The sequence below is a fragment of the Clarias gariepinus genome, chromosome 16 (assembly GCF_024256425.1).
Source record: "Clarias gariepinus isolate MV-2021 ecotype Netherlands chromosome 16, CGAR_prim_01v2, whole genome shotgun sequence".
NCBI classification, from domain to species: Eukaryota; Metazoa; Chordata; class Actinopteri; order Siluriformes; family Clariidae; genus Clarias; species Clarias gariepinus.
Window position 1 is genome coordinate 10,791,719 of NC_071115.1, and position 27,946 is coordinate 10,819,664.

Genomic DNA, 27,946 nt, shown 5'->3' on the forward strand with positions numbered 1-27,946 from the left:
TGAACGTACAGTAGACCTGACCAACAGAAGCAACCCCAGATCTTAACACTGACCCTTTGGGCTTGTATGGTAGGCATTAAGGGTTTTTATTTTTATAGCATGAACTAAATTGAGATTTCATTGCTCTGGTGGAAACCTGTTCCACTGTACTGATGTTTAATGATCTCTGGCATCTTGCTTGCAATGTACTGTAGACATATTTGGTTATCAGCATGATTAAGCTTATTTGCCCTCAACTGATAAGACTTAGTTACGTAGCCTGATATAATAGTCTGTGTGATGATAGAGAAAGTGCACCCATAAATAAATCCTTTCTATAAACAAGTGCTGCATGAAAAGTGCAAATCTATAATCCAAAATTATTATTAGTTCACATGAAGGTCACTTTGTTTAGGTTACCAACCGATGACTGATGGAGACTTCATACAATGGCAATTTCAGTCCTAGAGTGATAGTAGTCATAAACCATTATAGCTAAAATCATTGTCATCATCATTCATGAGGTTCATTTCAGCCCAGCCAACATCCTGAAAAATGCTATTCTAACCATGCAAGAGCAAAATGGGGTGGTGCACCATGGAGTGGTGCTCTAGTTATAGCTGTATAGTCATGAAATATTGCCTAGATAATTTTTCACCCACCCTGTATGCTACCCTAATAAGAAGGCATTCTACTAGTCCAGTACAAGAGCGTTAGTTAGATCAGGTGCTGATGTCAGGTGCAGAAGTCTGAGTTCCAATTTGTCCCTTCTACAAGTTTTTCAACATCAGTCTTGATATGGTTGGAAGATTTGACTTCATGGCCTACTGGAAAAGGTTTGGGCTGTTTAACTCCATTGAAACATAATCCTAATATTAAAATGTACATAGATATTCCAAACAATAGTGTTTATACAATCTTGTGGCACGTTGTGGAGGGCTTACAAAAGGGTGCTATGGTCATGCAATTCTTTGAACATATAGTGTATTTATTTAAACACTGTATACAAAATGATATGGCAACCTACAACAAATACAGTAGGTGTTATTCAACAATTACTGCATTTAACATTATGGAAAAAGATGTGCATTATAATAAAGTCTTAATTTGCACCAGGTTCTTGAATGCTTCTACATAAGCGAATGTGCACAATAATATATATTTTTCTATTTACTCTCCCTCTTAGTCTCTATGTCATCATTAATTTTTTTTTAAATGTAGTTTAATATTGTATTCAGTCTGGTCATAGTCATCCTAATAAAGCCTTTTTTTTTTTCTTAGCCCTTTTTTTAACTACAGGAAACAGATTGACACATAGAGGAAACCGTTTTACTGCCGAACATTACAAACATATTTATCATTGCGTTCAACAAAGCTTTATCGTGATGAAGCAGCATGTACAGTATATTACTTAAGCACATACAGAACATATCACGTTGAGGAAGCCCCTAAGCCCAATCCTCCTATAATGAGAATTTGTAATGGAGAGACTAAAGAATCTTTTTGTCTTCGCTATATTTTTGACAGCAAGTGTTTTCCTACATCAGGGCTGTAGCTTTAACCTGGATTTGACTAATTATGTAGAACTTTCTGGGCCAGAAGGAAGTTACTTTGGATTTTCTGTGGACTTTTTGCAAGCACAGAACCAAAAGTAAGTATATGGTCAAAATGCATACAGCCTTCCTTGTGCTGTTATTGTAAATCGTAACCTTATATGATATACTTTTATGATATATGTAAACCCATTGATATAAAAATGTAATTATACAGTCTTGTGCAAAAGTTAAGGCACTCCTTGATAAATAACAGATTTTTTGATTGAAAAGATGTTAACATTCTCTCTTGGAAATTGGAAAAAAAAACATTATTATGGCACTGTGCAAAAGTTTGGGCACTCTAAAAGTTCCAGCGTCTCAGATTCTTATTACAAGGTTTCAGCTCATTAGATCTGATGCATGGCAACTACTGTCATTATTAAATGTCAACTTTAAAGATTTACAAATACTTTAACTCTTTAAATTGTGCACACACTTGCGGACACTCAATAGCCATGGGTTCCTCTAAGCAGCTGTGTAAGACTCTGAAAATGAAAGGAATTGATGCCCACAATGCAGGAGAATGCTACAAGATGATAGCACAGCATTGTCAGCTTCCAGTTTCCACAGTGAGAAATGTAATTAAGAGATGGCCATTCAGGGAAACTGTGAAGGCCAAGATGAAATCTGGAAGACCAAGAAAACTCTTGGAGAGAACTGCTCGAATGCTGGTTAGAAAGACAAATCAAAATCCCCATTTGACTGCAAAAAACCTGCAGGAAGATTTAGCAGCAATGCTTGCACAGACAAGACCTTCATGGATGAGTCAGCAGAAGAAAACCCTACCTGTGTCCCCATCATAAAATCCAATGTCCGAAATATGCAACAGAACATCTACAGTACAGAAGCCTGATGAAGGAAACAAGTGCTGTGAACTGATGAAGAACTCTTTGGCCACAATCAGCAAAGGCGATCCACTATGGAATACCTCAAGAGACATAAGCTGAAGGTTTTGGAATGGCCATCACAGTCCCCTGATTTGAACATCATTGAAAATTTGGGGTAGATCTTAAAAGAGCTGTGCAGGCAAGACGACCAAAGAATATTGCAGAACTAGAAGACTTTTGCATGGAAGAATGAGAGAAAATCCCAAGTACATGATTTGAAAGATTTTTAGCTGGCTATAAAAAGCGTTTAAAAGCTATGATATCTGCCAGAGGAGGGGATACTAAGTACTGATCATGTAGGGTGCCCAAACTTTTGCACAGTGCCACAATAATGTTTTAAATTTTTATCTTTGATCAATTTATGACATAAAAAGTAACTATCCATTTCCAAGAGAGCCGGGGTAACATCTTTCCAATTTAAAAAAAATCACCAAAATCTGTTATTTATCAAGGGGTGCCTAAACTTTTGCTTAAGACCATATAATTCTTATTATAATTCTTATTATCCTATTTGCATAAGACTGTGGCTCCACACATTCACAAAAAAGATCTCCAAACTAAGTCATTCCTTGTCCCCTTTTGCATCTTTATGTGATTTGTTTGTAGTGTAAGTGTTATAGTGGGTGCACCAAGAGACGATGTTGGGACAGAACGCGGTGGCTCTGTATTTTCCTGTCCTTGGGATTCAACTAAACGAGCATGTCAAAAACTGAAGTTCGATGAAACAGGTAATCTTTGGCTTTCTTTAACATTACAATAACATTGTTTAAATATTTGCTCATAATATTATTTTTTATGGCTTGTAAAACCTCTTAAAACTTCCATAGTCTTTTATATTGCTGTGTGAAAGAAATCACACAGGTTTTTGTGCACTTTCCTCTTCAAATGACACTGTTTAAATAGTTTTTTTTTATATCACATACAGAGCAAAAGTATTCGTACCCCTTAAACGTTTAGACATTTTGTTACAACCACAAATGTAAAGGTTTTTTATCAGGATTTTATATGACAGACCAAAACAAAGTGGCACAAAAGTTTTTCAAAAATGTTTTTACAAATAAAAGTCTGAAAGTTGTGCATTTGTATTCATCCCCCATTACTCTGATTCCCCTAACTAAAATCCAGTGGAACCAATTGTACTTGGAAGTCACCTAATTTATAGATAGAGTCCACCTGTGTGTAATTTAATTTCAGTATATATACTGTTCTGTAAAGCCCGAAGAGGTTTATTAGAGAACATTAGTGAACAAACAGCATCATGAAGCCCTAGAAACAAATCGTTTCGAACATCTCATTAAGCACTGTTTAATCCAACATCAGCTGCAAACCTACCAATACATGGCCGTCCACCTAAATTGGCAGGTCGGCCAAGGAGAGCATTAATCAGATATAATATGTACCACTTTAATATTTACCACATTTCTTCCTATTGCAATCTCAGGGAGTTTTTCCTTGGCACTGTCGCCCTCGGCTTGCTCATCAGGGACTATCTGACCATTTTAATTCATACACATTTACATTCCATACCAATTTAAATAATTCTTTTAATTGTGTAAAGCTGTTTTGCGACAATGACAATTGTTAAAAGAACTATACAAATAAAATTTAATTGAATTTATTTGAATTGAACTTTGTGTTGGTCTTTCACATAAAATCTCAATAAAATACATTTATATTTAAAAAAATGAGGAAAAGCTCAAGGGCATGAATACTTTTGCAAAGCACTGTACATAAGGAAAACAACATTTTTGTTAAATCTAGTAATTTTATATTTTAATACTGTGCAACATTTAGAGACAGCTCTAATTGACCAGTAAATGACCTACTGTATCTTTGCTATCTTGTCTCAATCTGCACTACACTGTATACTCCCTAGTGTGTTGCAGTTCACTTCCTGCAAGAACATTTCTTGTTCTTTTGTAACATGGCATGGGCTTGAGTAATTTGTAGCAGAAAATGCCTGAGATGCTTTGCTTTGAATAATAACAATAATAACAATAACAATAATAATAATAATAATAATAATAATAATAATAATAATAATAGCTATTCTGTGTATTTTTTATGTACTTGGTGTCCTTGATCACTTGGGTACAGTAGATATGTTTTGTTTTTTAATTTTACTCACATTTAACTTTGATTTAAGTTTACTACAATTTGGCTCCAGATTTAAGTTCTTTAGTTACTTATATCCTGTTACATATATTATGTATTGTTACATTTTTTTTTTTTGCCTTTCATTAGTCGTTTCAGCTATAGGATTTAGTTTCGTGGGGGTGATCAGATGCGAATGTCCCATGCGCATCACAGCAGGCTATTTTAGTTGTCTGTAACAGTGCATGACCATTTGTATGTGGTTGTGTGTAATTCAGAACAATGTTGGCAAACCAATGTTGTATTTAAGTCAGAATAACACATTATTGCTTTTAAACCTTGCAGGAATATTTCCTCCCAAACTTAATAATACAACATTTCATTATTTCTGAGAGCAACTGGAAAAAAAAAAAAAAAAAAAACATGGAACTTGAGGTTCTTCATTGGATCAGTGGTACAATATACTTTTTCCAACAAGCCTGATATGTACATGGACACATTTTGACTTAAATAAAATGCAAATTAAACTATGATCAAATATTGATCAAATCATATATTAAAACTAATTAAAGAAGATAGCACATGTTTGATAGTGGCTGTTGGCCATAAAAATCCTGCAACTTCTTGTGCTGACACAATGATGGAGATTTCACATCAAACATATGGTGACTTCTGGCAATTATTGATAACAATATTGATTTAATGGCCAAACAGCAATTAACGTTGTTCATAACGATGTCCAATCTTGTTACATCAAACCTACCGGAACTTGTATAATAATTTGCAATCTTGGTTTGTTTTAGCTAACACCCTTCTCAAGAGTCAATCTGAAACACAAGATCTATTTAAATGAACAATTAAGATTTATGTAAAATATATACTATAAAAAAAAAAAATATATATATATATACTATAAAAATAAATATATAAAAATAGTAAATTATTTAAGTGGATGATTGCTGGAAGAACATACATAAAATCATGGCTAGGGATTTAAAAAAAAATTGTGATAGACTGTATAGAAATCTGCATTATCTGTATCAGCAGCATTTTCTTCTCTGTTCACTGTTCAACTGATAATAAAAGATAACTTCCACAATTACACAACCACAAAAAAAAAATCCTATGAAAATTCAGAACTTCAGAAATTCAGTACTTGTTTCCACTTTAACCTTGTTTGGTCGTGCAGTGGCACTCATACAACATTTGATTTCGACATTATGGTAGAAATACTGAAGCTCTTAAATGGTCCAGTTGATGCTGAAGCTGTATAACACAGTATTCTGTTCCTTTTAAAACACCAATTGGTGGATTGCAGGAGATTTTATTTGGGTTGCCATTGTTGCTATTTCTGTCTGCAGTAAACTTTTTATGGTCCGATATAGGAAGTTGCATTTGGTCCTATGTACCTCATCTCAGAAATACCTAGTTTTGCCTTGTGGTGTGTAAATGGAAATAAAAATTATCAGTAACATTTTTATGCACATACTTTATAAACTTTTCTTATAATTTACAAATAAAGCCTGCTATGAATTGGGTCATGATGGTCCTTTATTTTCTTAAAATTGTGCCCCACCCTAAAAAAAAAAAAAAAAACATTAGAGCAACATTGCTTCAAAATAATGCTTGATGTTCAACAAAAAAATAAATAGGTGAAATTCAGGAGATCAGTGTGTTGTATCCCGGTGTTCACTGGAAAATAGGTTAGTTGTAATAAGAATCAACTGTACTGGGTTTGAGGTTGCTGTCAGTCAGGTTATAGCTGCACAGCTAACTGACCAAGATGCACCCAAATAGCATTGTCTGAATTCGTCCATTATTGGTTGGGATGGCTGGTATTTTACAGGCAATTGGCATTTATCAACATACAGGATACACTCAGTATAAAGGAAACTATTGCTTCCTAAACTAAAAATCTAGTGTTATTCATTTACACTGAATCTTACAAAACGATTGCTACATGAGGCCATAATCAAATTTAAGTAAAAAAAAACAAAAAAACACAGCGATTCCATATCTCATTGTATGTGTGTATAATGTTCCTACATTCCTTCCTATGTATTGTCCATGCAAACTTTTTTTTATTTAGTTTATACAGTACATAATTTAGACTTGTCTTAATCTGTTCATGAAACATTTCTGATAAGCAATGCACACTGTAAAATACTAGTTTTTGTGCAATGTTTAACGATTTATTTTTTTACAGGTGATGTAAATATCACACTTGATATTATGATCCTTAAAGCCCATAAATCAAACCAGTGGTTGGGAGCCACAGTACGGACCTATGATAGCTATGTCTTGGTGAGTCAAAAATTGTAGCCATTAATTTGCCTTTTAAAATAAACTTTCTCTTATTTTCTCCTAATGACATTTTCCTATCCCAAGGCTAGCGCATCAATATGCTAAACATTTTAGTTAATTTAATTTTTATTTCTGTGAGAGACCAGCTTTTTAAATAATAAATCCTAAAAATAAAGTAGCTTTCTGTAAAATGAAGCCAGATTTAACAATAAACATTTACCAATATAAAATGACTCACATTTCAGATAATATAAATGCACTGAAAAACATACAAAGTATCAATATTGTGTTTTTCCTCCAAACAGGCTTGTGCTCCATTATTCCACTGGAATGTGATTCAGGACAAAGATGAGGCCATGAACACGCCAGTGGGAAACTGTCAGTTACTGGATATGTTAACTGGAAATATAGCAAACTACGCCCCCTGTAGGGGTTTTGAAGTGGAGCATAATTACCAAAGTAAAAGAGGAGGTAAGGACATGTTTAGATCAGACTGGTATTACTGGGTTAACATTCTGTCCCCTTTGATGCCATGGATCCAAATAATAACAGCTCAATCCCTTAAGTGCATAGCAATTATTACATTAAGCAACAGTAACAACAAAAACAAAACGATATACAAAATGCTCCGTTCTGCATTTGCAAGAAAAACTAAATTATTCCACTTTTTTCAGTTCAAGACAGACGCTACTGTGAAGCAGGATTTAGCTCGGACATCACTAAGGTACCAATCCCGTTTAAGAATACATTTAATTTCTAGAAGAAGATTGCATGTTAATTATTTCATAAATCTGTGATGGCTTCATGGTCCTTGAAATCTTTAGCTTGGTTGAACAGTTCTAATCCTTTTCAAGTTTCAAGGTTTTTTAAAAGTGTAAAAGTCAAAATTTTAATACAGGTTTACCTTCTGTTTGTTGTTGCTTTAGGATGGTAATGTGCTTCTTGGTGCTCCTGGTGGCTTTTACTTTCAAGGTAAAAACATTTTATTTCATTTTATAAAAAGAAAAAAGAAAGAAAAAAAAGACATGTATATCAGATAATGTGAAAGACTAATTTGTGCTGGTTGTACCAGCTCCATTGTAGCCTCTATAAACATAAATTCTTCCTACTTTTGAATTGACAGAATAAATAAAAAAAATTACTAGTCGTACCAATTGATACTGTGTGCTATAAGAACCAGATTGTGTTTCAGGTCAGATCATTTCGGCATCTCTCCAAAACATTATGTCCCTTGGCAGGACGTACATTCCAAGCCTTGAAAGTGAGACACAATCCAGTGAGATGTACAACCAGTATGACCTTTATCTGGGTAAGACATCAAACATTTTTGCTACATTAGTTTTTTTTTCTTTTTCTTCTTTGGCTGCACTTACTTGTTTCCCTAATTATTTTCTGAGGTGGGTAGAGTAGTCAAAGATAGTACTTAAGTAAGAGTAGCTGTAATATAATATTACTCAAGGAGAAGTAAAGAGTAGTCATCCAAAATATTACTCAAATGAGAGTAAAAATGTATGTATTTTCATCATAGGTATACCTCAACTATGGTTGATTTTTAAAGAATTTTTTTTTGCAAATTATGGTGGAAAATAAGTATTTGGTCACCTATAAACAAGCAAGATTTCTGCCTCTCACAGACTTGTAACTTATTCTTTAGGAGGATCCTCTGTCTTCCACTCATTACCTGTATTAATGGCATCTGTTATTAGGATAAAAGACACCTGTCCACAACCTCAAACAGTCACACTCCAAACTCCACTATGGCCAAGACCAAAGAGCTGTTAAAGGATACCAGAAACAAAATTGTAGACCTGCACCAGGCTGGGAAGACTGAATCTGCAATTGGTAAGCAGCTTATGTGAAGAAATCAACTGTGGGAGCAATTATTAGAAAATGAAAGACATACAAGACCACTGATAATCTCCCTCAATCTGGGACTCCACGCAAGATCTCAAAATTTTTACAAGAACTGTGAGCAAAAATCCCAGAAGCACACATGGGGACCTACTGTAGTGAATGACCTGCAGAGAGCTGGGACCAAAGTATCAAAGGCTACCATCAGTAACACACTGCGCCGCCAGAGACTCAAATCCTGCAGTGCCAGACGTGTCCCCCTGCTTAAGCCATTACATGTCCAGGCCCATCTGAAGTTTCCTAGAGAGCATTTGGATGATCCAGAAGAGGATTGGGAGAATGTCATGTGGTCAGATGAAACCAAAATAGAACTTTGTGTTTGGAGGAAGACTGAGTTACATCCAAAGAACACCATACTGTACTTACTGTGAAGCATGGGGGTGGAAACATCATGCTTTGGGGCTGTTTTTCTGCAAAGGGACCAGGACGACTGATCCGTGTAAAGGAAAGAATGAATGGGGCCATGTATCGTGAAAACCTCCTTTCATCAGCAAGGATGAACAAGAAGCACGTGAAGATGAAACGTGGCTGGGTCTTTCAGCATGACAAAGATTCCGAAACACACCACCAATGATGAGTGGCTTCGTAAGAAGCATTTCAAGGTCCTGGAGTGGCCTAGCCAGTCTCCAGATCTCAACCCCATAAAAAAATCTTCGGAGGGAGTTGAAAGTCTGTGTTGCCCAGCGACAGCCCGAAACATCACTGCTCTAGAGAAGATCTGCATGGAGGAATGGGCCAAAATACCAGCAACAGTGTGTGAAAACCTTGTGAAGACTTACAGAAAACATTTGACCTCCATCATTGCCAACAAAGGGTATATAACGAAGTACTGAGATGAAATTTTGTTATTGACCAAATATTAATTTTCATCATAATTTGCAAAAAAATTCTTTAAAAATGTGATTTTCTGGATTTTTTTTTCTTATTCAGTCTCTCATACTGTAGTTGAGGTACTGTACAGTATACCTATGATGAAAATTACAGGCCTCTCTCACCTTTTAAGTGGGAGAACTTGCACAATTGGTGGCTGACTAAATCATTTTTGGCCCCATATTGGAATATCTAATGTGGAGTATAAATGGTAGAAAAGTAACGAGTCGAGTGTAGCCAAATGTAGCGAAGTAGCATTTCTTCTTCACTAATCTACTCAAGTGAAAGTAAAAAATTATGGCGTAGTAAAGCTACTCATGGAAGTACTTTTTTTTATTTCAAAAAGTTACTTATCAATGTAACAGAGTAAATGTAACAGTACCTCTGATTACTTTCCAGGGTACTCGGTGGCAGTAGGTCATTTCAATGCTGACAAAATCACAGGTAAGAAATAGTATCAAAAAATGTGCTTTGGAGACCATCACTTATTTCACACTTACATGTCCATTCGCAGTTTCTATGACATCCAAGAAGTTGTTTCCTAATGTTTTGTTTTGCCACCAGACTTTGTAGCCAGCCTCCCACTTGACCTAAACTCAGTTGGTTCTGTATGTACACTTCTCTTAGTTCAGGTTTCTTATTTTCTTCCAATAATTCTTATAAATACAATGGCTAATTGTGTGCATTGCAATGATGATGCTAACTTTATTTTTTGGAGGTCAAAATCTATGATGGAGCTCCTAAATTCTACCTTAAATTCATGATGTCTCTAACCGGCACTCAAGTAAGCATCTTATGTCATTGTATTATTATTAATTTTAATGTATATTAAATGTATACATTTAAAGTACAGGTAGTTCCTGACTTACAAACAACAAAGTCACGAATTTCCGCAGATACGAACAGACCATGGTTCTACTCCCAATTCAATCAATTGTACAAAAATAGACACCGCAGTGCACCATATGCTAATGTTTACAATTATATACAATATTGTAGTGTGCAAGTGAATGTATAAAATTTCCAGTATACTGTACTGTGTGTGTGTGACTGTGAGGGTGCGGGAGAAATGAGCTGGCCTCACCGGTTTCAATAATTCAGTCCGGGAGAACGATAATAAAAAAATGGCCAACCTGGAAAGCTGTCCTGGAAAGTCCCCCAAAGTCACCAGTACAGACATCACCTCCTCTGTGCGTTACCATGGTAACATAAACACCTCAGATGCCTGTCACTGTGGGAATTTTACACTACAGACATTAAATATTGAATATTTATTAAAACAAAAACTGATACCATTATAAAACATACCATTGAAAAGTGTATAACTTGTAAATAATCTATTGAGTAATAATAATAATTGATTAAATATGTACGAAGATGTTTTTTTTTTTTTTTTTATGGCCGTATAATGGCAGTGTTGGAAGAGGGGTCAGAAAGTTTGGTCAAGTGATCGGCATGCTTACATTGTATTCGTGTCAAAGGCATATAAGACAGTTTGTCGGACTTAAAAACAGATCAGACTTACGAACATGTTCCCGGAACAGAACTCATTTGTAAGTCGGGGACTACCTGTATATTATTTAATACATAATTGAATGCATTTATTAATAGTATATACACAAAGAAAATATATACATGTAATATATACATACAGTGGGGAAATGGAAAATAAATAATTATTTGATAATTTACAAAATCTAAAGATTGTGTAGACTAAGTCCAGTTTCCTCTCACAGGCCAAAGACATGCACATTGTAAGTGCGTGTGTTTGTGTGCCCTGCGATCGATTGTACTGTACCTTGCATAATGCCCCAAGTTTCCTGAAATAGGCTCCAGGATTCTTGTTATCCTTTACCGGATAAGTGGTATAGAGAATGAGTGACTGTGTATGCTTGTCCTCCACAGGTAGCTTCCTATTATGGCCACAGTGTTGCTGTGACTGATATAAACAGTGATGGGTAAGTGGCATTTATATTCACAGGAATTATTGGTATATAATGAATTAATGATAAGCAATAAAATAGTATTAATTTCTAAAGATAATAAAAAGACATCATTTAGACATCAGGTAGTAATATTCCTTCTGTACTTGCATAATCTTGTGTCAATTCAGGAGGGATGATATCTTGGTCGGCGCTCCTCTCTTTATGGAGCACTTGTCTACACATAAGCTGCGTGAGGTCGGGCAAGTGTACGTTTACCTGCAGAATGAAGTCCATCGCTTTTCCCCAAAGCCTGACCAGACTTTAACAGGCACCCACACTTATGGACGTTTTGGCCTAACTATTGCTCCTTTAGGAGACATCAACCATGACGGCTACAATGGTAAGGAGTTACTGCCGACTGTGCAGCTCAAAGAAACATGCACAGTAGTGGCTTGTGACCAAAGCACTGAGTGGGGGAGTACTAATTTTAATACAAATAAAATAGGGAGGCTCTCATACTTAGCACACTGACTCCTATAAGCTTGTGTTTTTTACATGATTCACTTATTACAATGGTTAATTGGGCAGATTTTAGGCAAAAAAATTGGTTTACTCTGTACAAACATCCTATGGCCTTTAAACGCCCTTTAAAATTTGGCATTCCTGCTGCTCATTTTTTCTCTTTAAGCATTTTTATCATGTTGATTAGACAAGCAAGACTCCTTGAACAAACAAATATTTCTCACTTACTTGTACTGTAACTACGGCTTCAAGTGGGTTCAGATGTTCCACCAGCAAGAGCAATTCAGAAACTGCATGCTTTCCTCATCCTCATCCTCAAGAATAAAAAAGGATGCAGCAACTTTACACTAGATAAAACTACCAAATGTAACATGATCAAAAGATAAAAACTACAGTAAAAAAAATGGAAATAAATACAATGGTCACCTTTGGCCTCTACGGTCCATAGTTGGACGACAGATGTTCCTAGTTGGATGGAAAAAAATTAAAACACCAGTACTGTATATAGACTGTCCATAAGTGTGCATATGAAATTGTTAAATTTATTTTAAAGATGTCACAACTAAAAGATTTGCTCTATATCACTGGATAACTGAAATTGTATTTGCAGATGTGGCTGTCGGGGCACCGGGTTCTGGTGAAGGGGGTTTGGTGTTCATATATATGGGACAGAGTGATGGTTTGAACCCGCAGTATGCCCAAGTCATCAAGAGCCCCTTCCAGTCTCCTACACCAACATTCGGTTTTAGTATAAGAGGAGGCACCGACATTGACAACAACGGATATCCAGGTTTCTGAGCGTTTTATTGCTCTAGTCAACTTGAAATCATAACTACATTTGCTTCTTTTGGCTGGACTTTACATGCTACTGTAATACTTTTAGTTATGCTTTCATAAGGAAAGTTTTGTCTTAAGCTTGTCCAGTTTTTTTCACCTTGTTTTATTTTCCATTGCTGTTCAAGCATCAAGCTTGAGCATTACACATAGAACCAGTCACTACACTTCGGTCCTCTTCTACTACACTTTAGGTGAACTGATTCAGAAGTTGCACAAGTTCAAAATCACAGATACTGTAAATGCAACTTTCATGAATGCACCTTGTTTCCATCTGTCTCATGGGAGAGACTAAAAGCAGTTTGAGCAACTTGTAGACCATGATGCTCAGCAATGACTTTTGAACTGGCAATGGACACGAGAATGCTTTCTGACCGACGGTGTCTTTGTTGCCAAAATGCTATCCCTTAGCGATAGCAGATATCTGTTGTTGTTGTTGTTGTTGTTTTAAGATTTATATGTTTTTTCAAGATTTTCACTTTAGCTTTCTTTGCTCCACAGATGTTATTGTTGGTTCATGGGGAGCAGATAAGGTTGCTGTGTACAGGTAAGGAGAAAATAGCTTTAAAAAAAAAAAGCTGTAATTTTGAGACTATGTTTATTTAAGGACAGGCATTAATTAACCACATAATAATAACTGTCATCACATTCTGTACACATTCTCTTCATGTCCATTTACGCTTCGTTTGAGTTTGTTTTTGATGTCCATGAATTACCACCTCAACATGTGTAAACCACCATTACCCTGACCAGGACCAAGTGGTTACTATATAAATAAATGAATCAAATAGTCTGAAAAAGAAAGTGAAAGTGTTTGTGTTTTCTTTACCAGATCAAAAGCTGTAGTGATGACAAAAGCCCAGCTTTCCTTTCAACCTGATTTTCTACAGCCTGATGAAAAATTATGTCAACTGCATGACAGTCCCATCTCCTGGTAAGGATTTACACATAATACTTAAGTGAGCATTTGTGTACAGTAGTGCTGTCAATAGATTAACATTTTTAATCTAGTTATTTATAGTTACAGTCATTAATTAGTCACAATTTTAATATACTCAGATTTACTTGCAATGTGCAATGTTGGAATAAAGAAATGCATGACAAACTGGTTAGAGGAAACGGATTATTTAGTTTTATAATATCTCAAACATTTAGATATGTTAAATTAAAATCTCTCAAACTGGACCAGCACAGCATGCAGTGGCTAAGCAGTATGGGGTGTAGAACCCACCAACGGCAGGGTTCGAACCTGGATCCTCAGATCCGGAATTCAATAACGCAGAGCCTTAGCCATCTGAGCCACCACTCCCAAGTCTTTTGTTTAGTGTATTCTTGTACTTTTACTTTTTTTGTAAAAGGCGTTTTACAATGAAACTTGCCGTTCAGGACCCCTTATGTTTTCTCAGTCATCTTTTTCAGATATAAACCTTGAAATTATCACTCTCAGCCAGGGGAACCGTGCTGAGATTATAGAAAGCCAAAGGGGTCAAGCTTTTTTGTATGATACATTTTTGTAAAAAAATAAAATAAAAAAAAGGAATGTGATAGAAATTCTAGATTAATCACATGCGTTAATGTATTAATGTTGATACCCCAATTATAAAGTTTGTTAAAATTGATGTAGAAGGCTCACAACATTCGCACATTTTTCCGTTAATGCCAAGCCTGAGCACTGTCCTGTATTTAAAGATTGTCCTTGACAATGCACTCTATACATCTTTATCTGACAATAAATAAAAATTGTATATAACTGAGATTTTTGTTAGGCACATTTGCATAGTAAAAGTTATAGAAATTAATTAAGTAAGCCTCCCCACTGTCATTTTGTCTCCTTTTTTTTCTTTCAGCTTTAATATCACGATGTGCATTAGTGTATCTGGGTACAGAATACTAGAGGAAATTGGTAAGACTGTCATTTTGTGTGATACTGTGCCTGTAAAGGCAGCTTCCTGAAAACATTTAATACCATTAGGGATGAAATGAACTAGTTCATGCCTAGTTACAGCCCTGATAAAGCTTATCATATTCATGTTCATGTTTTTATTTGTAATATATTTACTGAAAGCAGTATTACAGTAGTACTGCTTATAATAGTATCAGATTTAATAATAATGCTCTTTGTGAAGCATTATAATACTTAAATATAATTTGCTCTACCTGGACGAGCCTTGCTTAATTATAAACAAGGTATTTAAATAAATACATTTCACAACTGCATTTAGGTCCGATTAAATTTCACTGTAAATACCCTTTTCCCAGTGTTGAATGCAGAGCTCCAGCTGGATAAAATGAAGCCAAATGTGGCGAGACGGACCTTCCTTCTGGACTCTCAGCAGCCATACAGCAACTTTCAGCTCACTATTAGGAGAGACATAGGAAAATCTTGTAGAAACTTCACTGCATACTTACTGGTATGTTATCAGTTCCTGGTTCTTTTATATAAACTAGTGACTACATCTTGCTGCAGTAAAAAAGAATTTGTGGAGCGCTGTAGTGATAGTTTTTGTAAGTCTCTCCCAGCTCCACAAGGGAATTCAGGATCTCATTTATAGTGACCCTTGGTTTATTGGTAACCTGTCTGACCAATTTGGCTAAGAGGCCGGGTTTGGGAAGGATGTTGGTTGATCTAAATCTCTTTCATTTAAAAATTGCTTTGCTCTTCTGCAGTGTTAATGTTAAAAAAAAAGTTTCTTGTATCCTTATCCATGTCTTTAGAAGCATCTCAAGGATTATTGATAGTAGTACAGTAGGATGCACCAGAGCTCAATTTCAAGTGTCATATCGAGGCATTTGAATGCTTCTGTAAATGTGATCTTGCAGTCCAAACACCTGTTTTACTTTGTTATTGTGGATAACTGTGTGTAGAATAATAGATGGAAAAAAAGATTTTAATCTATTTTAAGATGAGTGTTGAACATAACAAAATATGGAAAAATTAAAAGGACCTTTTTAACAATATGTTGTACATAAATACAGTATATACATACACTATATGGACAAAAGTTATTAGCCAATCCTGTTAATTATTGAATTCAGGTTTTTCAATTACTGTAGGCCCGCTATCCCCAGCATACAGTACCAAGACATCTTGGACAATGCTATGCTTTCAACTTTGGAGCAGCAGTTTGGGGAATGCCCTTTTTTTATTCCAACATGACTGTGCGCCAGTGCACAAAGCAAGAAGAGGATTATTTAAACAGGGTTTGATGAGTTTAGTGTGGAAAAACTTGACTGGCCCTAACACAGAGCCCTGACATCAACCCCATCAAGCACCTTTGGGATGAAGTGGAATGGAGATTGCGAGCCAGGTCTTCTCGTCCAACATCAGTCCCTGGCCACATAAACACTCTGTAGAATGAATGGGCAGGAATTTCCACAGAAACACTCCAAAATCTTGTGGACAGCCTTAAAAGAAGAGTGAATGCAGGTATAGCTGCAAAAAAGGGGGACCAACTCCATACCAAAGTATACGAGTATATATTTTCAATTTCAATTTCAATTTTATTTATATAGCGCTTTTAACAATGGTCATTGTCCCAAAGCAGCTTCACAAAAAAAAATTAAAGATTTTTTTTTTTTTTAGAAAAGAAAAGGAAAGAAAATATTTGGAAGTGTGTATGTGTGAGAAAAATGTGTCTAGATAATAATTAAATGAATGAATGATGAATGAAATGTCTCTGATGAGCAAGCCAAGGGTGACGGCGACAGTGGCAAGGAAAAACTCCCTGAGATGGCAATAGGAAGAAACCTTGAGAGGAACCAGACTCAACAGGGAACCCATCCTCATCTGGGTGATAACCGATAGAAATAACATCAAGTGTGTTGTGCAGGTGAAAGTTCAATATATCAGAAGTTGTGTAGATTCAGTTCAGCAGTAGGTGCAGAGGGCAGATGGGGTCAGATCACTGGAAGCACAGGAGCAGGATGTGTAGCTCCAGCCATCATAAAGCAGAATCTAGCTGGAGCTGGTCCTTCTCAAGATGCTTTAGAAACCTCGCAGGGTTGGCCTTTGTCTACTGAAGCTGGCACAATCTCCAGATGCCTCGGGATGGGTAGAAAAGTACAGAACAGATGGAGAGAATTAGCGTAGTTGCCATTCAGGATAGGTGTACTGGAGTATGAGGTTATGGGATGAGTTACGCGTATGCCAGATTAAAGAGATGCGTCTTGAGCCTACTTTTGAATTGGGAAACCGTGTCTGCTCCCCGAACAGTGTCTGGAAGGCTATTCCAAAGCTTTGGAGCCAAATATGAAAATGCCCTGCCCCCTTTTGTAGATTTAAAAATTCTGGGAATTACCAGAAGTCCGGAGTTTTGTGATCTTAAGGGACATGGTGGATTATAGCGTATTAAAAGACTGGTTAGGTATGAGGGAGCTAAACCATTTAAAGCCTTGTATGTAAGTAGTACTATTTTGTAATTAATTCTAAATTGAACAGGTAGCCAGTGCAGGGATGATAATATAGGTGTTATATGATCATATTTTCTGGATCTAGTGAGAACCCTGGCGGCTGCATTTTGGACTAACTGTAGCTTGTTTATTGAGGATGCAGGACAACCACCTAGTAATGCATTACAATAGTCCAGTCTGGAGGTCATGAATGCGTGAACTAGCTTTTCTGCATCAGATACGGATAGGATACTCCTAAGTTTGGCAATATTTCTAAGATGGAAAAAGGCTGTTTTTGTGATATTGGAAATATGATTTTCAAAAGACAAGTTACTGTCTAATATTACGCCCAGGTCTTTTACTGTTGAGCTAGTAGTAACAGTACATCCTTCTAAACGCAGGCTGAATTGTGAAAGCTGTTGTGTGCTGGTTTTTGGGCCGATGAGCAATATCTCTGTCTTATCTGAATTTAGTAAAAGAAAGTTATTGGTCATCCAATCTTTTATGTCCTGGACACACTCGGTTAATCTAGACAACTTGGGTATTTCATCTGGTTTTGTTGAGATGTATAATTGGGTATCATCAGCATAACAATGGAAACTAATCCCATGCCTTCTAATGATATATAAGTATATTTGGATACAATGTCATTGCAGGTTTGGCCAAATACCTTTGTCTATATACAGTAGTGTATATACATACAGTACATATAGTGCATACATACTGTACATTTATACATATTCATGTACACATTAAATTTTCTTTCCTGTGACTGTTACATTCTCATAGTGATATAGGTAAGTACTAAGGACACAGGTTTGAGGTGCACAGTAATAATGTCTGTGTGGCAACTGTTGCTAAAAACAGGGTACGTATCAACTGCCAGAGGTCACATGCTGTATCCTAAAAAGTCAGAACAGAAATATCCTTAGATGGCTCATCTAGGTTGTATACTCCTGAAGATAGGCTATCAACTTTCCTGTTGTATACCTTAAGTCATTGTTTGATTGTATTTGGTATAAGACAAAAATTTGGTATACAATGGAAATGTAATAGAAGTCTTGTAAATTAATAATACATTCATATTGAACTAATGAATACATTTCTAACCTTACTACTTAAACCTGATAATTTCACACTTGCATAAAATCTGTTTTTGTGTCTATGCTTTCAACAACTTAAGTCCGAGTTCAAGGACAAGCTGAGCCCCATCCTTATCTCACTGAACTACAGCCTGGCCAACCCCCATGAAGCAATGTTACATGGACTAAATGTTGTAGTCGAACAGGTGGGAAATAAGAATAAACTCTAATAGCGGAGAAACCTTCTTGTTTTTTCTTGCTTTAGTTACAAGCCAAAACGTTATAACTACCTTTTACTACATGCAGACACAGATTGTTCTTGACTGCGGTGATGATAACATCTGCATCCCTGAATTGATTCTTTCAGCCATGGCGTAAGTATTAGAGCCTGTTTTTTATATTTAAAAAAAAAAATAAACAAAATTTATGTTGATGGATGTAAATTTTTTCCTGTTATTCTACAGTCGCACAGATCCTCTTCTGATTGGTGATGAGAACCCAGCTCTCCTGATCATCACTGCTGAGAATCGTGGTGAAGGAGCATATGAGACCGAACTGTATGTCCGTCTTCCACCTCAAACACACTACCAGGGTGTATTAAGTGATGAGGAGGTGAGGGAGGTTTCTTTCACCCTAAACTTGCATGCTTAATGTACACCAATGATCAGTGAAAAAAAAGTAAAGTTATATAAAAATGATATATTAAAGCTTAGGTTCAACATTGAGTGGGTTGAGATCTTTATCTGTATAGGGTTGTCTGAGGATATTAAATTTAAGAGAAAGAGACATACCAAATTTTTTCCCACCCAATACCCAAACCCCAGCCACTTGTTCCTTTATTTCTGCTGACCAAACAACAACCAAAAAAAAAAAAAACTTTTCTTTGGTCTTTTACTATTCCCTTTTCATTGCATACAGTATGCACCTGCGTTGGTGCATGTGGAGGATGAGTTGAACGCAACCAAGACTCATTTAGGGGCAGAGGGAATGTTAATATTTTTCAGCAAATTTCGTTAAATCAAGAAAGTTTACTACTTTATCATGTTTTATAACAGTATAATTCATCATTATGATGGTATTTGGGAGGTTGTACTAGCCAATTTTGATTACTGGGTTGGTTACAATTCCACCGTCCTCTTTGTAAAATACACCCCCCCCTTTAAGTGATCATTTTACTGATACTTGCAGAAAACCCCTTACATCTGACTCGTACAAATCATTTGATATTCTTTCTATAAATATCCAGTATATATTAAGTGGCTACAGTTACACAATAAGTCAAGCCAAAATGTTCCACAATCACCTGTTAATGTCTATTTATGCCAAAAGCTTATAAAAAACAAAAGCAAGTATAATTATATTCTGATATGTTGGTTTATATTTTAGGGCTTTAGTCCTCTTCTTTGTGGTCCGAAAAAAGATAATGGTACTGTCATTGTGGTGTGTGAACTGGGCAACCCAATGAAAGCTAAGCAGAAGGTAAAAACAGAGTTCTGAATTATTCTTAAGACATTCTGTATTTCTATGCCTTTCCCCCCCTAAATCATTTGAATACTTTGAAATCCTTTGCGTTTGAAATATTTTTTTAGATTATGGCAGGTCTGTATTTCAGCATGGGTGGTCTAGAGGAGGTCGAGACCCATGCGTTATTCCATTTACAAATTAAAAGGCAAGCATCCTTTATTTCCGTGTAGCTTCGAAGATCTTTCATATTAATTATTATATTTCTCAGAAGTCTGTTATCATGACGTTAAGTTGCTAATGAATTTCTTTTGAAGATTATAGCAGCGTTGCCCAAATGTTTGTTCTTGTTTGCCTTCATTAATGGTTAGCAAGAACAGTCAGAACCCAGACAGCAATACAGTGGAAGTGAGGATCAATGTTCAGGCTGTGGCTCTGCTGGAGATGCGGGGGTGAGTGAATTTAGTTTAAACATGTTGTTCATCAAGTAAGAAGGCTTGATGTTGTTTTTTCTTATATGGTATAGTCACAAGTATTTCTAATATTGCTGTTCTACGTATGTTTAAGTACATTAATTAATGTGATTGCTATTATTAATTGTTAATATTAATTAATTAAAATATTAATCGTTAAGAATCTGACATATGAATGCATGTAGTTAAGTATGAAGCATTGTCATTTTTCACCCTAATTGCAGAGCCTCCTCTCCTTCCGAGTGCGTCCTGCCAATTGCCAACTGGGAACCAAAGATTGTTCCAGTAAATTTGGATGATCTCGGCCCCATTGTAGAACATGTTTATGAGGTGTCACAAAGTTTCTTCTTTTTAGTACTTCAGTCAATCTTATCATGCTAAATCTTGTATGCATGTAAATTTTTAACTCGAAGAACTTCATACAATCATAACATATAAAATAAGGTACACTATATGGACAAAAGTGTTTGGCCAAACTTGCAATAACATTATATCCAAATACATATAGTTTAATATGGAGTTGTTCCCCTTTTTTGTAGCTATAACAGGTTCTATTCTTCTTGGAAGGTTGTCCACAAGATTGTGGAGCGTTTCTATTGGAATTAATTGCATTTATTTGCCACACAGTTGGAACCATAATATTGTCCATGACCATAACATAAAATTGATTGACCTACCTTAATCAAATCTGGCCAAATACATTTGTCTATATAGTATAGTATATGATTAGCAATCGTGTACCATAGTTGTGTGTCAATCATGAGTATGAGCTATTGTCTGTGTAATGATTTTAAGAATATTTTAGGTTTTCTCTGGGTTCAATACTGCCAAGTTATTTAAAAAAAATGCAATGTCAGCTTTTATTTTGAGAAGTGGCTTTCTTGTGGCACACAACAGTTTAGTCTTAGTTTAATTATGTGAGTTCTTATCACATTGTGTGTGTGGAAATGCTCTTACCTTCACTATTAAACATAGCTGTTATTTCTACTGTCCAATTTTTTAATGATGTCAAGTCAAGATTTTTTTTCCCCACAAATCTGCATATTTTTTTATGTCTTGGCTAATTATTAATCTAATCAGTAATTTTACTAATCAAATTAGTTGTTTTCTTTGTTTGATGCAGGCCAATAATTTGACCCTTCTCAAATACCATAATGTCTTTTTCACGACCATGTGCTTTATCTTCCGGGAAGAAATGAGATACTACCCACTGCATTATTTGGTTAAAAGATGCATTAATCCCTGCAATTAACTATTCAATTAAACACTCTTAATTTTTAGCTCGTTTAAATTTAAAACAGCATTTTATTTGGCCAGGCAGTGTATTGTTTACTCTTATTGTTTAATCGAATAGAAGGTGGACTGAATGGGTGTGAATGAGTGTGTGATATCTGTCTCTATACTACAGTATATGTCTTATAAGTATTTTTGTGCTGTCAGTTAAGTAATAAAGGGCCAAGTACAGTCAACGCTAAACTGGAGATCCAGTTCCCTATACTGCAGAATGGCTCCTATATACTCTATGTGTATGCGAATGCTTCAGAGGAGCTCCTGGCGTGCAGCACAGACCCTTCGCAAATCGATCCATTTGGGGTGAGAGTGCCTCCTGCTGGCTATATTATATGACTCATCATAGATTTCTGTTTTACATTTTTGTCATTTGAGTTCTTATTTGAATATCTTAAGTGATATTGTCAGAGTTTGTTGATCTTACAATTATATGACTGTCATTCATAGTGAAAAGCAGTTTCTAGTTTTCCTGTATTCTAGAACATCTGTAACATCTGCACAGAAACGCTGTTGCTTACACCTGTCTGTCCTCTTCTTGGTCTTTTAGCTTGCAACACCAGAGTTCGATAATATTACTCTGATGCCTGTTCACCATTTTAACAAGCGGGAAGTGGAGCAGGAGGGCCAGAATGAACAGAAAGAACAGGCGCAGCCTGAGCAGCACCACAGCGGACCTGTGCATGTGGTACGGACTTATAAGTATTCATCATCCATATGGGGAACTAAAGGGTGGATTAAGATATTTTCCAGATAAGTGCATGAACTTAGCATGAATTTAAATATTGAACAGTAGATGACAAAATCAGAAAGTCAGTATTATCTAGAAAACCAGGTACCTTAACCCTGAACTGCTTGCAAGTCTAACAACTTTTGAGTTACTGAGTTTTAAAATTGACTGTAGTACGAATCCAGACCATCAGAGGGGGCTAACATTTAAAACATTGTGGATTAAACTTGTGGATGCCTGTATTTAATTTTGAAATCATATTTAGTGGTTATAATCTATTATATAAAAATAATATAAAAATATTTCTGTTGCTCATAAGTAGTCTAATTAAATACAAAAAACTACTGGTTTAATGTCAAAAGAGTGGATATAGTGTGGAAGAAGTACACAATAGGTACACATTATTGTCAAAGTCTCCTACTAAGCAAAGCCCTTGTGTGAGCATACAGCCTGGTAGAAAAGAAACCCCTGGTTTGTCAACTCACATGGGTGGAGTAAAGCTTACAATCAGGCAGCGCTCCAAGCACCTGCTTCTGGGAAAAGACTTGTGAGATGGAGGCTCTTGTTTGGCAGGATCCCATTATGGGCAACTGCAAATGCCTCCTATTGGGCAAAGTTCCATGATGAATTTTTGCATGCTTACGATCATCTTGCATGCTCAAGTCCCATCTGTGGTCAAAACCTGCTTCTGGGTGAAGACCAATGTGGAGCTTCCTGCTGGTTAAAGTTCTAAGTGGCACAGAAGCCCCTTGTTGGGCATGGCCACATGTTGTGTGCAAGCCCCTGTTTGCCAAAATCCCATGTTGATCTCAAGGGATAATTGGGTGTGCTGCTGATCAGCGCTCAAAGACCAAAGCTCAAAAGCCCCTGCTTGGGAAGCAGCCTCACAATAGGCACAGTTTGCTGATGGGTGCAAATTGGATATAATTATGAAATTAAGGACAAAGAGTCATCAAATCTTTAATGTATTACTTGTATGATTACCTGTATGATTATAATAATGAAGACGATTCTGTTAAAACTGTATACCTTAAACGTATAAACGTTAATCGTGAATGTGATTTTTTTCCCCCTTTTTTATGTCTACTAAGAAGTTGTATTTTTGTCTTTGTTTAGAATTGCTCCACTGAGACATGTGTGGTGTTCACCTGTGAGGCTCCAGCACTGCAAAGGAATGCCAGAGCCATAGTGAGAGTGACAGCACGCTTGTCGGTTTCTCATTTCTTACAGGTAAGAAAATGACATGCAATTTCATGTCATCTTCAGGTTCAGTTTCAATTTAGGGCAGATAAATTCTTTAGAGTCAGAAGATGTTTGATTGATTGATTGATTGATTGATTGATTGATTGATGCTGCTCTGATAATAGCATCAGCTGTATTACAAATCAAATGTTTAATGTAATGCTTCCTTACTTTATTATATTATTATTAAATAATATATTTTTATTATTAAAATACAGAAAATCGATTATTGATTAAGCTCAACTTTCCCCTTTTCCCTTTTTTTTAGTCGCCTTATGTGAACTATGTCCTCTGGTCTACTGCACGTTATGAGGTAGTAAGCATGATGTCCAAGATCCAGCCAAGCATCTTGCCTAGTGGACAAGCTGAAGTAAGCATTTAAAGTTCCTACTTGTATTTTCAGTTAAAACAAACCGACTTCCCGATCATTGGATGAATTTATATATATATATATATATATATTAAAAAGACTAAATAAAAAAAAGACCTGTGCTCTGTGTTAGACGAACACCTCTGTGGTGTGGAGGAATCCTGACGGGCCGGAAAACGTGCCAGTGTGGTGGATTGTGGTGTCCATAATTGCTGGCCTCCTACTCCTGGCTTTGCTAAGCTTCATTTTCTGGAAGGTACATAATGCTATCAACACTAGAGGGCATCTTGCGATTGCTTTGATGTCGTCTAGTAATGGCATTTCCCTTCTTAAGGTTACAAAATTCCAGCAGCTCAAGTTAGTGTCTTAAAAGCATGTATCTGTTTTACAGATGGGATTTTTCAAGCGCAACCGCCCACCAACTGATAATGACAGTGATGATACCGCTCATGAGCCGAAAGCAGAGCAGTCAGAGTATGCTGATGTCTTGCTAGACCAGTCGTAAAATGATTACTGCAAATTCAAAGCATATATCAAATGGTACATTTTATTGTGTAAATGGGTATCCTGCCATTCAAAAGCTTGTGTGTTTAATGATTTTATTAATTTACCACATTGTTGTTAAAGTCTTTAATGTGATTTTTCTAATTATGTTAATACATTTTCTATAACTCTGACAGTAGACCTGGATGCAAAGAAAAATTACAGATTTATATCAATGTTATCAATGCTCTCATTCTTAAATGTTTCTAAGTAGCAGCTTTTACATGGACTTGTATGGTGGATATGCCACATAAATAACTGTTATGCAATTGTTGATATGTACTGTAGAAGTAGCCTGTGAGGAGAAGCTTGTCAGCGTTTGTAACAATTTAGTTTACAGACAAAACTAGTTAGTGTGGGAAAACTGATGTGGTATAATGTATGATACACATCAGGATGTGCAGTTAGTGGAAAATGTTCAACTTTAGGACAGTAACTGTAATTCTTCTTAGATTGCCGAATAAATAATACAACATTAAACAAACTTTCCGTCTTTATATTTAAAGACATAATAATCCTTAAAACAACCTGTCAGCTGACCCAGAGCTGCAATCAACATTTTCATTATTTAAAGAAAATATATGAAATTCACTCTAGCAACTAAATAATTAATATTGGTTTTATGTTAAAATAGTTTATCATAAGATTAATAAATTAATAAAGGTTTAAACTAATTAGGTCTTAACTGTCAGGTCTTAAAACATTAAAAGTGCATTATTGAAACCAAGGAGACCTCCAAATTTTAAACTAAGAAACAGTATGCTTTAAAATTCTTACAGTTATAGTTATATTCCTTCCTGGGTCACAGTTCCTAGCTCTGAGAGGTGTTCAAATCAAAAGTCAAATTGAGACTTAATTGTGCAGAATAACAGAGCACAGTTATGAGAATAAAAACTACCTTTGTTTTTCTATATAATCCCCTGCTACACTAAGACACTTATCCCAGTGTTTCACTAGTGCTGGGATACCATCAAGGTAGAAAGATTTCTCAGTACACCAGAGCCATGATCGGACTATCTGCTTCACGTCATCATCATTGATACTGAAACGCTGGCCACCCTTTATGCCTCAAGCATGTGGAAAGATCAGGTCTGTACAAGGGAAGTGTCTACAGTATAATTTCCTTTTTTGCTTTGGTTTTAATTGGTTTTAAACCTTCATTCTTTTATCATAAGTTCTGGTTTGAATTGGAAGTCCCTTATAGTTCAGGGGGTATTGAATTGATGCACTTAAAATTCTTTTATAAAACTCATTTTATAAAAGTTTAAAACCAGTTTTAAAAACTTCACTTATACACTTCAGGGAGCATGGTGGCTTCGTGGTTAGCACTGTCGCCGTGCACCTCCAGGGTCTGGGTTTGATGCCCACCTCGGGTCTGTTTACATGAAGGTTGCATGTTTGAACTGTGCTCGGTGAATTTTCCTCCCTCAGTCCAAAGACAAGCAGATAACTGGCGTTCCCAAATTGCCTGTAGTGTGCCCTGTGATAGATTGGCACCCCATTCAAAGTGTACCCCATCTTGTGCCCTAAGTCTCCTGGGATAGACTTGAAGACAGTGAGTGAGTGAGTGAGTGAGTCTACCCTTCAATTACATCTCGAATGTTCCATTTCAAAGTTTTTTTTAATCATCAAAACATAGACCTTACGCTACTGTAGCTTGTAACAGCAGAGGGCGCGCGCGGGCCTCTCACCACCACGGGGAGCGCGCTTGCCCCGTGCATGCCTGCGCGCACACATCCTCCCTCCCAGCACAGGACAATAGAGGCGCGAGGAAGGGAAGGGAGGAGAAGAGAAGGGGCAGAGCGAGGAGGCATCTCCGGATCAGCACTGTACCCTGATTCATCCTGAGCGGTAAACATGGACGACTGGCTGCCTCGGGCACTTCTGTGATGTTGCTGTAAGAATGCCGCCGCCGCGGATTTCCCGATTTTTCGTGTTTTCTCTTGCGTTGTGCGGCGCTTGGCTGGGATCCGCAGCGCACAGAGGGGCAGCTGGTGAGTTGCTGAGCGGCACTTCGGGGGCTTTTTTTAGGGTTTGATAGCGCGGTTTGTGTGCGAGCCATGTTTGATCTTAACTGAACATCAACTCGGGAATGAATCGGACTTGGGAGAAAGTTGGATACACAAAATCGCTCTCTCTCTCTCTTTCTCTCTCTCGCTCTCTCTCTCTCTTCTGATTTGGACGTAAACAGGAGTTACATTCACTATGTTCACCTTCCGAGCTTCTCACATTTTCGGATCAGCAGTAACGATGCAGTGATTCGATCCGTATACAAATCTAGAAGTTAAACTTTTACTTTCAAAGAACTTCACAAGCATGCACTGCAACATGTACAGTAAACAATGTATTAACACCAATGTACTTTAAGATCGGATACTTTTTTAATGCAGCATACAACCAAGTTGAAGGTTAAGGGCCTTGTTGGGATTTGAGCACATGACCTTCTGCTTTGTAACTTTCTAACTGAGGCAACACAACTAACTCAGTTAGAACGCATTAACGCATAAACACTTGCATTACAGGATTGCATTCAGGCTAGTTGAGCTCCTTGTGATGCCCCAGTGGCCGGTGAATCACTGAAACATTTTTGTAGTGTGTATTATGTAAAAAATATCAATACAGAAAATATCAATAAATAAAGTGGTTAGCACTATTGTCTTGCAGCACCAGGTTCCGGACTTGATTCCCTGTCTGCATGGAGTTTGCATGTTCTCCCCGTGCTTGGCAGGTTTCCTCCGGGTACAAGTCGGTTTCCTTGCACAGTCCAAAGACATTCAGATTAGACTAAGTGGCGTTCCCAAATTGCCTGTAGTGTGTGAATGAGCCTGTGTTTGTGTGTCATGCGATGGATTGCCATCCCATCCCGCGTGTACTCTGCCTAGTGCCCTAAGTCTAGGCCCCCTGTGCATAGGATAAATCGGTATAGTAAAATGAGTAAGCGAATAAATAACACACAACAATGGTTATAACTATGAAACTGTTTAAGAAGATGCATGAGTAAAATAATTACTTTATGATGCTTGTTTCACAGTTATGTCCAGTTAGGCACAATAATTGATGTCACCACTAACTTGTACAGTGTGGGCCAAATTTTCCATACATAGTGCTAATTAACACTTTTATTTTATCAAAATGTCTTCCAGGCATTCCCATAGCTGGATTGGGAAGGTGTCACATACAGAACAGAACACAACCAAAGTGCGATAAATTTATCATGATATAATCTGTTTAAGTTTTTTGTAAACCGTTATAGCTGCAATATCCCACCAAATACGTTATGTAAGACAAATGAATAATTACAGTCCTCATAAATAAAGACTGAAAAAAACAATGTTCAATACTGTGAACTGCATGAACTGAATGTGCTTCATCGCAAGGTGTACAAGTTGCGAGCAGCGGAGAAATATAATGCAAAAACAAACCTTATCGGTTAATTTATTTTCAATCT

General features: G+C 36.5%; 2 protein-coding genes across 2 annotated transcripts in view; both read left to right on the top strand.

Moving 5' to 3' along the window:
* The first annotated feature begins 1,397 nt into the window (after positions 1-1,397).
* itga2b (integrin, alpha 2b) lies at positions 1,398-24,554 on the top strand. The gene is made up of 30 exons (XM_053514717.1): positions 1,398-1,630; positions 3,068-3,189; positions 6,762-6,859; positions 7,165-7,330; positions 7,534-7,583; positions 7,786-7,831; positions 8,052-8,168; positions 10,040-10,084; positions 10,205-10,248; positions 10,359-10,424; positions 11,546-11,598; positions 11,754-11,965; positions 12,698-12,877; positions 13,423-13,468; positions 13,754-13,855; positions 14,769-14,824; positions 15,181-15,332; positions 18,494-18,598; positions 18,699-18,766; positions 18,857-19,004; positions 19,779-19,871; positions 19,982-20,061; positions 20,225-20,305; positions 20,551-20,656; positions 21,767-21,919; positions 22,164-22,301; positions 23,460-23,573; positions 23,854-23,955; positions 24,089-24,211; positions 24,347-24,554. The coding sequence occupies exons 1-30, from the start codon at positions 1,461-1,463 to the stop codon at positions 24,458-24,460; spliced, it is 3,150 nt and encodes a 1,049-aa protein (XP_053370692.1). The 5' UTR covers positions 1,398-1,460; the 3' UTR covers positions 24,461-24,554.
* Positions 24,555-26,131: 1,577 nt separating this feature from the next.
* Positions 26,132-27,946, top strand: part of fam171a2a (family with sequence similarity 171 member A2a) — a 45,980-nt gene continuing 44,165 nt past the window's right edge. Inside the window, exon 1 of the mRNA XM_053515161.1 lies at positions 26,132-26,492. Within this exon, the coding sequence (XP_053371136.1) occupies positions 26,402-26,492 (91 nt within the window). The 5' untranslated portion in view covers positions 26,132-26,401. The remainder of the gene's footprint in view (positions 26,493-27,946) is intronic.